We start from the raw sequence: 13405 nt of genomic DNA, 5'->3' as shown, positions 1-13405 counted from the left end.
GGCACTTTAATGTGGCAAAAGACCCATCCAATGCATTTCGAACGTCGCAGCGACGTTCGAAATGCATTGGATGGGTCTTTTGCCACATTAAAGTGCCCTTTTAATCATTTTTTTGTTCTGGTTTCTTCCTGCACCGTTTGTGCTGGTGCGCTTTTTGGTCTCCCTTTTCCCTGTATTGCATTGAGTAGCTGCACAGCCTGCCTGCCTGCCCTACCAGGATGTGAGTATTTGCATATTTTTCAGGGGAACCTGCCGATGAGACAAATGGTGAGTGGGTTGCACCACACACCACCTGTCTTCAGGAGGATAGTACCCATTATATGACACAATAGGTACTATATCAATTGTTAGTACCCTGGTATAGTGGTCTGGCTTATTATCATTTTGAGATATACCTGCATTTGAGCGCTTCAGCTATTTTCCATATTCCTATAGTGTTTGGTGCAGATTTACCTTAGAAATATCTACTGCTGAAATATATAAAAAAAAAAAACAGTAAAATTGACAGAGGACCACTACATTGACATTGTAACATATATAGAGCTAAAACGAGGAAAAAGATAGTCACCACTAATCTAGATTTGTTGGTGGTCATCAATTGCTCTTCAAAACACACTACAGGCATATCCCGCATTAACGTACGCAATGGGACCGGAGCATGTATGTAAAGTGAAAATGTACTTAAAGTGAAGCACTGCCTTTTTTCCACTTATCGATGCATGTACTGTAATCGTCATATATGTGCATAACTGATGTAAATAAAAGGTTTTGTAACAGTCTCTATAGCCTCCCCGCTTGCTCACAGCTTCGGTACAGGTAGGGAGCCGGTATTGCTGTTCAGGACGTGCCGACTGGCGCATGCGTGAGCTGCCGTTTGCCTATTGGACGATATGTCCTTACTCGCGAGTGTACATAAAGTGAGTGTCCTTAAACCGGGATATGCCTGTAATTGCCATCCTGTGAAATGGCGTTGCTTCATCAGCTTTCCAAGTCATTACTACTGTTCCTCAAATTAGCAGTCCAAACTCAGACCCTACGGCACTACAAGCCAACTAGGTGTATATGATTCCCAATACAGTATGCAAATCAGCTTTGTTTATGGGGATGCTATTTTTGTGAATATTTAGCACAAGATTAACGGTCAGTCTGTTAGCGATTCTTAAACATCTCATCGCAAATCATGTATTGAGGGACCACTATGCTTTTCACCAAGCCTTCTATAAACCTGAGGCTCTCCTGGGCAGTCAACATACAAAGCCACATTAAAAATATACCAGCTTAAGACAAATATCCATCTATCTCAATGTCTTGCAGAGTATAGCACATACACAGCGCAAACCCTGCAGTCCTATGCACAGCACAATGTTACAAACCACCATCAGGATACCTGTGGACGTTGATTCAGTTTGAGACCAACATGTCCCTGCACAGCAGCTTCTATTTACACAAGCAAAAGGTGTGTTTGTCACAAAAATTTAAATGAGCAAGAATCTGTTGCAAACTAAAAACACTTGGCCAGCTGCAAAGTTTACATGGGGTTGCCTCCAATACTGTAGGCAAGTGATCTGTTATGCTTCCTCAATAGAAAGATAAAAATCACCTGCTTTCAAGGTACAAAACCACTATTTGTGCCTGTAATGACAAAACGGCAAAGCAAAAACTTATGAATGTGCACACTGTAAATCTGCGGTTGTCATCTGCACATTCATCAATGCAACTGGTTAGTCTTTGTAATTACATACTGTGGGCTCAGAAAGCTGCTTCACCACCAAGAGGCAAGCTGCTACTCACATGACTTGGGCAATTTTATTTTTACATACATTTCACATCCTCTCCTAACCAACAGCCACAAAAAAAGGGGTTTCAATGTCAGTTTCACAAGGTGGTATTAAAAATTAAGCCTGCATAACAGCACTCAATATTAGGGCCAAACGCTTTTAAGTGTAGTCATATATACAAGAAATATTTGTATAAATTCATACACTTTTTCATACAACGAAAGCAAGAATGTTTTTAAAGTTTAAGCAAAACATCCAAAGTTACTATAAGAAAGCATAAGACCAGCATACCCTAGTCATGTGAAGTAGACTACTTATTCATTCATACCACAGATTAGACCAAACCCTGGTAGTAAAGCAGGCCTGCACAACTCGTAAAGTGAGAAGGGCCGAACTGCTCCAAGAAAAAAAAATTTGGGTCGCACGGGTAAAATCATCATCATCTCCTCCAGCACCTCTCATTATCATCACCCTCATATCTCCCCCACCACCCCATATCATCATATCTCCACTAGCACCCTTCATCACCATCCTCATATCTCCCCCAGAACCCCTCACTATCAACCTTTGCGATACTCCCCATCTATCTCTCATACCCCCATCTCTCCCCCTCCACATAAAACACACAATACCCCCCTGCACACCACACACACCCCTCTCCCCCCCTGCACCTCACAACCCACTCTCCCCCCCTGCACCTCACAACCCACTCTCCCCCCCTGCACCTCACAACCCGCTCTCCCCCCCTGCACCTCACAACCCGCTCTCCCCCCTTGCACCTCACATCGCTCTCCCCCCTTGCACCTCACATCGCTCTCCCCCCTTGCACCTCACATCGCTCTCCCACCTTGCACCTCACATCGCTCTCCCACCTTGCACCTCACATCGCTCTCCCACCTTGCACCTCACATCGCTCTCCCACCTTGCACCTCACATCGCTCTCCCCCCTTGCACCTCACATCGCTCTCCCCCCTTGCACCTCACATCGCTCTCCCCCCTTGCACCTCACATCGCTCTCCCCCCTTGCACCTCACATCGCTCTCCCCCCTTGCACCTCACATCGCTCTCCCCCCTTGCACCTCACATCGCTCTCCCACCTTGCACCTCACATCGCTCTCCCACCTTGCACCTCACATCGCTCTCCCCCCTTGCACCTCACATCGCTCTCCCCCCTTGCACCTCACATCGCTCTCCCCCCTTGCACCTCACATCGCTCTCCCCCCTTGCACCTCACATCGCGCTCTCCCCCCTTGCACCTCACATCGCTCTCCCCCCTTGCACCTCACATCGCTCTCCCCCCTTGCACCTCACATCGCTCTCCCCCCTTGCACCTCACATCGCTCTCCCCCCTTGCACCTCACATCGCTCTCCCCCCTTGCACCTCACATCGCTCTCCCCCCTTGCACCTCACATCGCTCTCCCCACCTGCACCTCACATCGCTCTCCCCCCTTGCACCTCACATCGCTCTCCCCCTTGCACCTCACATCGCTCACCCCCCCTGCACCTCACATCACTCTCCCCCCTTGCACCTCACATCACTCTCCCCCCTTGCACCTCACATCACTCTCCCCCCTTGCACCTCACATCACTCTCCCCATTTGCACCTCACATCTCTCCCCCCCTTGCACCTCACATCACATCACTTTCCCCCCCCTGCACCTCCAATGACCCCCCCGCACCTCCAATGACCCCCCCGCACCTCCAATGACCCCCCCGCACCTCCAATGACCCCCCCGCACCTCCAATGACCACCCCCCACACCTCCAATGACCCCCCCTGCACCTCCAATGACACCCCCCCTGCACCTCCAATGACACCCCCCCGACATCTAGAAGTAGCCGACATCCTTCAGTTCAGCAGATGCAATGAAAAGGGAAACGTACATTTTTAACAAGATGCAAATACATTAAAATTGTTACTATAAGGGCAAATCGATAATTCCAAGGAAGCAGACGCCACTTGTTTTCTCCCGATTTTTTTTAAAACGTTTAGAAATCCAAGTTGATCGATGGTTACAATTTCAGTTTTGGGGAATGCCATTGTATTAGGGAAAGACTGGTTGCCATTTCTAAGGCAAAAATCCGTTGCTCTCATTTAGGGGTTGTTAAACTGTGATCGCACCAAATACAGATGGGCAAATCTTTAGCTATCATTCAAATTCGCTATGAATATGGCGTTCCTTTGCAGCAAAGGATGTTTGTGGCTTGGGTTTAAGATGTGACATCTGTCTACCTTCTTCGTGCGCATGCAATGACACCAGCCACCATCGCACATTTGTGAATGTTCTAACATTAGATTCGCCCACAGGTTCCAGACCCTAAACCAACACGTGGAGACGCCCCTCCCCACAAATATCCCACCAAAGATACCTGGAGTATACGCTAAAGGGAGGCATTAAAATATACCTTCTCATTAGCACATCTTCCAGATATGCTAATTTATTTTTTTAGCACAATCGTGTCTCTGCATATGTTTGAAGGGAGGTTTCAGCGGATATAATCAGCACTTGGGACTATTCTACAACAGGTCTCTTAGCAAATCAAATGCTACAACATTCACATGGGCAGATGTTACAACAAACGTGAAAAGGGAAACTGGCGGTTTCAGGAGAATTTTTAACTGGCCAAACCACCCACTACTTGAATTTTGTTCAAAGAGAAGTGAAAAATGTGCATCTCGAATTTTGACATATTTGCCCAGCTGTAGTGCCGAACAGACCTCAGTGGCACTTTCCGTGCAACGGTGCGACATCCAGCACTCCGTTTAATGAATAATACCCCCTAGAAAAATAGGATTTGTGGAGAGGCCTGGCAAAATGTGGGGCTTACCCTTCCAAAAACGAAGGGAAACCTACCAGAGGACAATTAGAATTGTTACAATTTGCCTTTACTTGTACAACTGTCCTATTCTTAACTCAGGGGTTCTCCACACCAGTCTTCAAGCAGCCCCCCCCCCCTCCTCCAGTCTTCATGATATCGCTGCTTCAGCAGCTCAAGACAGCTACTTGTGCTGAAACTAGGATATCCTTAAAACCAGGTGAGTTGGGGGAGGGGGGGGGGTGGCCGCTGGCTTAACTAACCTCCACTAGTCAGCTTCAGTGTTGATAAAAGAATCATGACCACTGTTCATTATCATTATTAATATCGAGCCATAATTACCAACATTTGGCTTTCAACATTAGGCTGTTATATTGGTTGCTGTGCTGCTCTAAAGAATGTTGAGGCCTTAAAGCAGCAACACAGGTTTCATGTACGATTTGTTTTTTGAATTACAGGATTGAAGGAGGTCATCGTAGCTTAACTGTTAATTGCAGGTCCGAGACCCCATGATTCCAGAGATACAGATACCTCTGTAGAGGGTGCCGGCAGAAAACGTGTGTGCCAAACAAATTGGAGCTTTAAATGTCCAGCAGGCCAATAGGAAGCCGTGATGTCATCTGTGAGGCTCCTTATTGGCCCATGTGACCTGGACATTTAACCTCCAGAGATACCGGCACCCGCTACGGAGGCAACTCTCTGGAAGAAGGTAGTCTTCAGAGCAGAAATTAACAGTTCAGCTCCAGAGACCTCCTGCTTCAATCCTGGGGGGAAAGGCCAATAAATGGACGTCTTAAGTAGGAAACAATTGTTTCATGAATACAATTAAGGGTATTCCCGCATCAGCTTGGGATGTGTGGTGGTGCTCCCTGGCTAGGTAATGGATATTATATCCACACACTGTCCTTTTGATTAGGATTCAAAACACTTGTGTACTCTTAGTCAAATAAATATTAGTGATCCTGAACACCTTACCATAGTGCTCATACATTAGGATGCAAATGCGTTTAATAATCGTTTTAACACCCATTATTTTAACTTGGATACTATTAAACTTATTGTAATTATTACATCAATCATCCAGCAGGTTGGCGAGTGCCCAACCTGGGGTTCTGTCTTTCCTACAGTTTGAAACAATTGTTTCAATCAGAATAAAGCTGTTACATGGGTGTTGTGGCACTCACAATTGCAAAGAGAGACTGCTTGTAACTGAACCACTATCTGAAAAAAAAGCTTCAGTAACAGACAAAATATTTTAATAGTTCCGAATGTTTCCTTTTTCAAATCCACCTGCTTTCAATTTCAAGAAGTCACCAATGGAAATAATTGTGTTGGACTAGTAGCCTTCCAAATTCAAGTGCTTTAGTATTTAGTCATCCAATGTTTCAGCCCAACACAGCAGATCACAATCTGAGAAAAGTTTGCTGTGTGGACCAAAACGGATGAAACTGACCACACGACAACTACTTGTGAGTGCTGCTCTTTTCCATGTGATTTCACACAGTTACAGCATCCGCAAGTATCTTACATTTATTTGAGGGCATGTATTCTTCTCTATATTTGGGACTCGTACAGAACCATAGTGAATTTTGTCAAATATTTTATTACCTCAGCTCACATTACTGGACCTTTGGAACCATTAATGCAGCAGTGCGCAAAGTGGGGGGCGCAACCCCCCCAGGGGGAGATTTTGCTGGGGGGGCAATTGCAGAGGTCCAGCGCTCTTCCCCCAGGCATGTAAATGACATGCCGGGGGATCGCGGATGAAGGTAGGTGGGGGGGTGGGGGGTTGCGCGAGTCCCGGGGCGAGAGAAACAGGGGGGCGCAGCACTAAGTTTGCGCACCCCTGTATTAACGTTTTTTTTTAATGCTGTAAATATCTAACACTACGCAACTGATTTAAAAACAAACACAGGATGTTTAATTACATGCTTTAAAGGTCTAAATGCCTTAAACGAGTGTTTCACAACAAGGGGGTTCAGGAAATCCTAGGGGTTTATGGGTGGTATAGCTGTCAGTCACAGCAGGAGTTTCCAAAGTAGCTCCCCACAATCATTTGCATCCACAGCAGGAAGGCATTGTGGGACGTGTCTTTGGAAGCTCCCAAAGTCACTTGACAGCTATACCACCCATGCTGTCTGCACACACCAAGGTGCAGTTTGAAGCCTCAGGCTGCGTCCATACAGCGTCCGCACGCCGTGCTATCAGACTGCCTAAAGGCAGTAATCACGTCTATACAGCATGCGGGTGCGTGCGGAGGGGGCGCGCTATGCGCGTGAAATCAGTCAAAACTGATGTCTCTTGCGATAGGGCGGTCAGGAGAGCGGTTCGTCCAATGAGGGCGAACCAGCTCCGTGACGTCCCTGCCCACCCATAGACACGCCACCGGACGGCACGCGTACTAAGGCCAGGGAAAGCACCTGCTTTCCCTCAGCCTCTACATGGCTGCAGTGTCTATGGACGCAGCCTTAAGCGTGTTCCCCCCAAAAGCTCAGGGCACAATAGTGCCTAGGCAAGACTATCAAAGGCAGCAGAGAGATCAAGCAGAGAGATCAAGCAGGGGTTTCAGAGAAAAATGACCAAGGGATTTTGCTTCATGTAGATCATTGGCTACTTTAGGCTGAGTCCATAGAGAATTCAGCCGTGTGGAGGCTGAGGGAAAGCGGGTGTTTTCCCTGGCCTTAGTTTGCGCGCCGTCCTGGGGCGTGTCGTGGGATGGCCAGTGACGTCAAAGAGCTGGTTTGCCCTCATTGGGCGAACCGCTCCAGTGACCGGCCCTGCGCTCCCGTGAGCGCTTAAACGAAATAATTGTCGGCTTCGCCCACGCACGCCTGCGGAAGCGTGCGCAAGCCCCTGCTAAAGCCGCTCACTGACAAGCGACGGCGAGGATCAGCGCTGACCATGAACTCAGCCTTAGATAGCACAGACTGTTGTGCGAGTTGTATGAAAGCCATATTGTAAAGGGTCCATGGGAATTAAGAACTTTGATGATATGGGAGAACAAGAGAACAATTTGGAGGCAAACGGCAGGAGGGATACTGGTCGGTTGTTAGTAAGGCATGTAGGGTATAGGTTGTTATTGAGAGTAGCCGTGACTACTGCATGCTTAAAGGAGGGGAAAGTGCCAGTAGTCCGGGTGGAATTAAAGAAATGAGTTAGAGTGGGGAGTAAGAGTTATGATTAGGTGTGAGGGAAAAGGAGCAAGAGGGCATGTGGTAGAGTAGCGAGAAGAGAAAATCAATGTAGAAACTTCCAACTCTGTAACCGGAGAGGAATCAAGAGCAGAGAAAGGAGATTTAGGTAGAAGCAGGTAAAGGAGGGAGAGGACAGAAGGAATCTCTGTTGACGGCACCCACCTTGCCTTTAAAGTTTATCAGCAAAGGCAGGATGGGAGGCGGGAGTAAATACAGAGAAAAGATGGCGTGGATTGGATTTGTGACTGTTGAGTGTGAAAAAATACTGTTTGGCCTTAGAAAAAGCAGAGTTAAAACAGGAGAGAATATATTTATATTGCAGTAAATGAGCCCGACAGATTTTTTTGAAAAGTGAATACAATATGTTGTACGACTAAAGCTGCCGCTGATCGAGCTTGGCGCGGGCAGCACAATGAATGCAAATGTGTCCGGCCACGCTCACGCGGGGCGCTCTTACGCTCGCGGGCGCTTGCCGAGACAGATTAAATTGTTTTCCAGGCGCGTTGGAAGGATCACATGACCTCATCCATTCAGCGTCAGTTACTGACCTTTAAAAACAAAAAAAAAAACACAAAATGCCAGACAGCCAAGCGCTCATGCTTGGAGAGTTGGTGATGTCACAGCTCTCAAGCATGAGCGCGGTCAGCGGCACAGTGGACGCAGCCTCAGGCAATAAGGAGAGTAAAATCCAACAAACTTAAGTGGGTACAATTTATAGTAATACAGGTTATCAAACCTATTCTGCACAAAATGTAAGTAAAAGTAATTATGCACCTACAATTAAAGTAAGCAGATACAGGCAAGTATTGTTACACAGAGAAAAAGAAAGTGTATATATTTACACACAGATTTACATTGTTGCATTCTGATCAGTTTATTTTGATATGTATTTTTGTGTTGAATATTAATGTAAACTTTGTTAAACCAGGACGCCTAAAAAAATGCTATTGATCCTGTTCTACTCCGAAACACTAACAGCCCTGATTACGTTAACTGGATTTAATGCACCACTTCCCACTGCTCTGTATGATCTTCTACACAGGGGTGCTCAACTCCAGTCCTCAAGGTCCCCCTCCCCCATGTCACGGTTTAAGGATATCCCAGCTTCAGCACAATCAGCGCAGGATATCCTAAAAACCTGACCTGTTGAGGAGGGAGGGGGGAAGGTATTGAAGACTGGAGTTGAGCACCACTGTTTTAGCAAATGGAATATGAACTGCAATTATGTTTTTGTACTCTTCGCAGCAAAGGTTTTGGATGTCCATTTACACATTTCTGAAAACGTTAAATGACAAAGAATTCAAAACAGGAAGGCAGATTTTTCACTTTATCGTAAATCCAAGATGGTGCAAAGTGGTGCTGCTTTTTAAAGGAACTGTTACAATGGGATTATATCTGCTCTAACCTCTTGCAAATGAGTGCATGAGTTTCCTACAATGCAACAACTATGGCTTTATGTTCTTTAATTTAACATTGCACCAAAGTAACAAAAAAGTGAATAGATATAGTTTAAAAATGGCCACTTAATAGTAAAGCCAAGATTTAAAACAAATGATTAGAAAATGGTGTGACAAATCTTACTGATGTGATTCTGAATCAGGTAGAGCTTTATTGATATTTATTTTTTTACTGGCAAGCATTTCGTTTTTATAGTTCGTGGCAAAAGTTACGCAGGGAACAATTTTTAGTCCTGCATCGCAGACGTACCGTGAATTCAAAGAGACCAATTTTATTGATGCAGAAAAATGTTTAAGCCGCAATTACTTTGAAAGTGAAGAATTCTGGTTAGACAAAATACGGATCCCACAATAATTAAAAGGTCAGTTATATTTAACGTTTCACGCTCATAGCACAGGTTTTGTACATGAACTTTCCAAATCAAAGTTGTTTCATTTTAATGTGATTGAAAATATCAAAAGAAGAAAAAAAAAAAAGTTAAAAAGATTATACAATTTGCCCAGGTGTCACATACAAAAAAGAAACCTCATGTCAACAAATATGGCTGAAATGTGCTTATTTTGTGGTGGAAATGTAGCAAAATAACCCATCCAAGTACTTTTCTAATGTTTCTTTCATAATTTAAAAAACAGCAATACGGGTTTCACTTTATTTTTTATTATAGGATAAGTATCCGGTTTAATTTCAGCTTGAGGGACCCCCTGCTTCCAGATGCATATCTGTGCCGGTATCGCTGCAGAATGAGAAACTGTGCCTAACATAACGGCGGTATTTACTGTCCCGTGGGCCAATAGGAAGCAGTGATATCATCCGGTGTGGCTTCCTATTGGCCCGCATTACTTTGACATTTAACCTGAAAAGCAATAATGGCAGCACCTACCGAGGTAAGTATCTCTGGAAGTAGGGGGTCCCCGGAGCTGAAATTAACAGTTCAACTCCAGAAACCCCCTGCTTCGAACCTTTAATAAAAAAAGAAATAAAATGTTTTAAGTAAAACCCGTATAACCGCTTTAAAATCACTTAGCAGTGAAATGTATGTCATATTAGTAGTAAAGTGGTTATGAAACATTTGTAAGTTTCTCATAGTTAAGTTGTAATATGGTTGCCAAAAAAAACAGGCAACGAAAAATGAAAACCAAGAGAAATTCTAGTTGTGGTGCATGATTTTTAATCTGTTGAAAGTGTCATTTCTATTTTTGATAATTGTCACAACCACAGGAGGATTTCAAAATGAAGGCTACAAAACGGAAAATTATCTGTGGTTAGTTTTGGGTTAAAAAAGTATCAAGTTTTTGCTAGTTCAGTCGCAATCAGCAAGATGTACTGGTGATACAGTGCAGTGAAATTATCCTTTCAGCATTACCACTATTATTAATTACATTCATAACGAAAGATGTATTCATTATAAGCCTACAGAAAAGCACAATACAACTGTATGTGCAAAACATACAATATTTGTTATGATTTTCACTCCACAGGAGACAATTTGGCTGCAACTGCAATAACTGCAGTTACCTTGACCAATTTAGAGGTGTATCAACAATAGTGATTAACCTCTTGTAAGTAAAAATAAAAAATACCTAAGAACTTGAAGGTATAACAGCAATTAAAAAACAGTTTGCATTAAAAACACAAACTCTCTAAACTGAAGCAACACTAGAGCTTTAATGCCCACATTAGGTCCCTGCACCTCCTGTGTTTTAGGGAGGCTTGTAAAGACTAAGTGTAAAGAAATTGAATCTGAACCTACCTCCGTCCCTCTCTCGGACTCTGTGAACATGAACACTTTTGGCCTTGCCGTGTCCTGCACTGTCACCGTACTTGTTTTCAGGGCTGTCTGATCTTCGCAACATTTTATTTGGTGGTGAAGGATCTGTGGAATCTCGCATCTTGTCATGACGGTGATCACCGCTGCTAGGGTGACTCTTGGATGAATATTTAAGAGTCTGCAAAAAGGATAGTTATTCTTAAATAAACACCACAACACTATATACAGCATGACACCAAAGAATAGTTTCCTTGTATTCTAACAGCTCAGGAAAAAAAGCTAATATTTTAGTAAAGGCGACTGATGTTACACATGGACTTTTATACAATGATTCTGCACAGATTTTGTTATTCAAAATACTGAAGATAATGTCGATTAAAAATGCCTATAGTTACACTAAGACTATAGATTGGGATGTGCAACAACAACAAAAATAAGCTTAGTGTGCAAATCCCTTTTACTTTAAATTATATTGAACCTCCAGCAGCACGTACTCGCTTGTTTACATTAGCAATATTACTGCTGCCATTGGTGAGGCACTGCACAAGCCTTCAAATACATTTTAAAAGCAAGCCTACAGAACCATTTAACAGTACTTGAAATACCGAAAGGGGCTTTAGTAATAACCATTGCAAACATCTGGGTAATTAAACAAAGCCTTCCCTATTTGAGTGGATTGCAAATAGTTATTTATCCGACTCATTTACATCCTACCAATAATTTGACAGCTCAGAAAATTACTCCCATGTATGCTAAACTAAATTGTAACTGCCGTTAGTTACACATTATTATTTTTTTCTACATCCACTAACTTCTATGTAGGTGTTAAAAGCTTTAACTACAGCTGTCCTTATAGCATGGCTTCAGAGAGCTGGGAGTACAAGCTGCACTGACAGTTGACTAACCCTACTCTGTCTCCAATTGCTGAAAGGTTTAAATTGGGTATGAGTAGGTTTAGCCAACTGTCAGTGCAGCTTGAACACCCAGCTATCACCCGTGCCTTGCTAAGGACAGTTGTAGTTAAAGTTTTTAACATGAGAAAAAGGAATGTTTCACATCTTCAGGAGTAGATGGGAACCAAGAAAATTAACTACGTCCATCCTGCACTTAAGTTACAAAACAAGCTCTCCATGTGTTCATGTCAAGATATGATATGACATGTATATCATATGCAGGCTGGTTGTCTGAAATCTCTAACTTCTCAATGCATTAACCCTTTCACTGTTCTACAATGCATTACTAGGCCAAATAGCAAAAAAATGGTTAAAGACCTTTAAAAAAAAAAAAAAAAAATTTTAAACATGTATTTTTCTTTACTACAGAGAATGGAAGCAGCTTTGGAAACTGAACTACCGAGACCACATCGGAGTGTTGTCCTCAGCCATAACAAAATCAGAATTTAAACGTAAACTTATGCCTGTGTTGTATAAAAAATAGAAATAACTCGTATGCATGTAGGGGGGCAGTATGGGGGTGAAGAAACCCCTAAATATTCCTGCAAGGCCATCAAGAAAGGGGCGGGGGAGGGGCAAACTGACCCCAAATTACTATAAAATCGGGGGGAGGAAATAAACTCGGTAGTTTATTTTTTGTGTTTTTTTTTTTTTTACTATCCTGCACCGTGTGACAGCCGAGGCTGTCTGTGTATGAGGGCCTATGTGGGGGGACTGGCAGGGGTGGGGGGGCCTCCGGTAGACGGTTCCAGTTTGAAATCTCCGCACTGAGGCCTAGATCAGAGGCCGAAGCCTGCGCTAGAGTAACGGCAGCGCTCGCATCGCAAGGCCGGATACCTGGTAGGGTTGGGAGTCCCTTCGGTTGTGACAGCTGCAAAAACACAAGAGAGAGAGCCGGGTTAACGACGGTTAGAGAGAGTGAGAGAGAGAGGGGTGAGGGAAGCGATACCCCCGCCTCCTCCCACTTATCGGGGGGTTCGCAACAAAAAATGGCGGATCCGGGGGAGGGGGAAGAAGCAGATAAACAGAGGTAAGAGAGCGATGTTTTACCCATCACTGAGTCTCGGTTGTTTCCTTGCATACATTACCATCAATGCCGTGTGTGAGTGGGGTGTGGACGCGAGAGGGTGAAAAGGAAATAAACCCCACCACCACCGGCGGCCGGAGGGGGGTCAGGGAGGGGGGGGGAGGGTCGGAACCGGGGCTGAGGAGGGGGGGGGGGGGCGAGCACAGGGATAAGGGGTTATTGGCGCTATCGGTTAGGAAAGGGTTTGTAAGACTGTTCTCGGGGTGGGTTATTGGGGCGAGCGCCCGCGGTCCATGTCCCCCCCGCGCACACACAGACACGGACGGTCACAGAGCTGCTGCACAAGAACGACGCGGATAGGCGGGAGCGAGGACTGGGGAGCGCGCCCGCGGCCCCGAACACTGCGCCGG

At 44.7% G+C, this 13405-nt stretch overlaps 1 protein-coding gene across 4 annotated transcripts in view; it reads right to left on the bottom strand.

Annotated features, from left to right (window-relative positions):
* WAC (WW domain containing adaptor with coiled-coil) overlaps positions 1-13405 on the bottom strand; it is a 37386-nt gene that overhangs the window by 23916 nt on the left and 65 nt on the right. Inside the window, exons 1-3 of one of the 4 annotated variants that reach the window (XM_075587677.1) lie at positions 13019-13392; positions 12806-12839; positions 10998-11193 (exon numbers count right to left, since the gene is read on the bottom strand). In XM_075587677.1, coding sequence (XP_075443792.1) covers positions 10998-11193; positions 12806-12839; positions 13019-13059 — 271 coding nt within the window. In that variant the 5' untranslated portion in view covers positions 13060-13392. Of the gene's footprint in view, positions 1-10997; positions 11194-12805; positions 12840-13018; positions 13393-13405 lie in introns of those variants that run through there. The other 3 variants (XM_075587674.1, XM_075587675.1, XM_075587676.1) reach the window with 3 other exon arrangements.

Source organism: Ascaphus truei, chromosome 2, assembly GCF_040206685.1.
Source record: "Ascaphus truei isolate aAscTru1 chromosome 2, aAscTru1.hap1, whole genome shotgun sequence".
NCBI lineage: Eukaryota > Metazoa > Chordata > Amphibia > Anura > Ascaphidae > Ascaphus > Ascaphus truei.
Note: the sequence above shows the minus strand (reverse complement) of the source record. Positions and strands in the feature narration are given on the sequence as shown.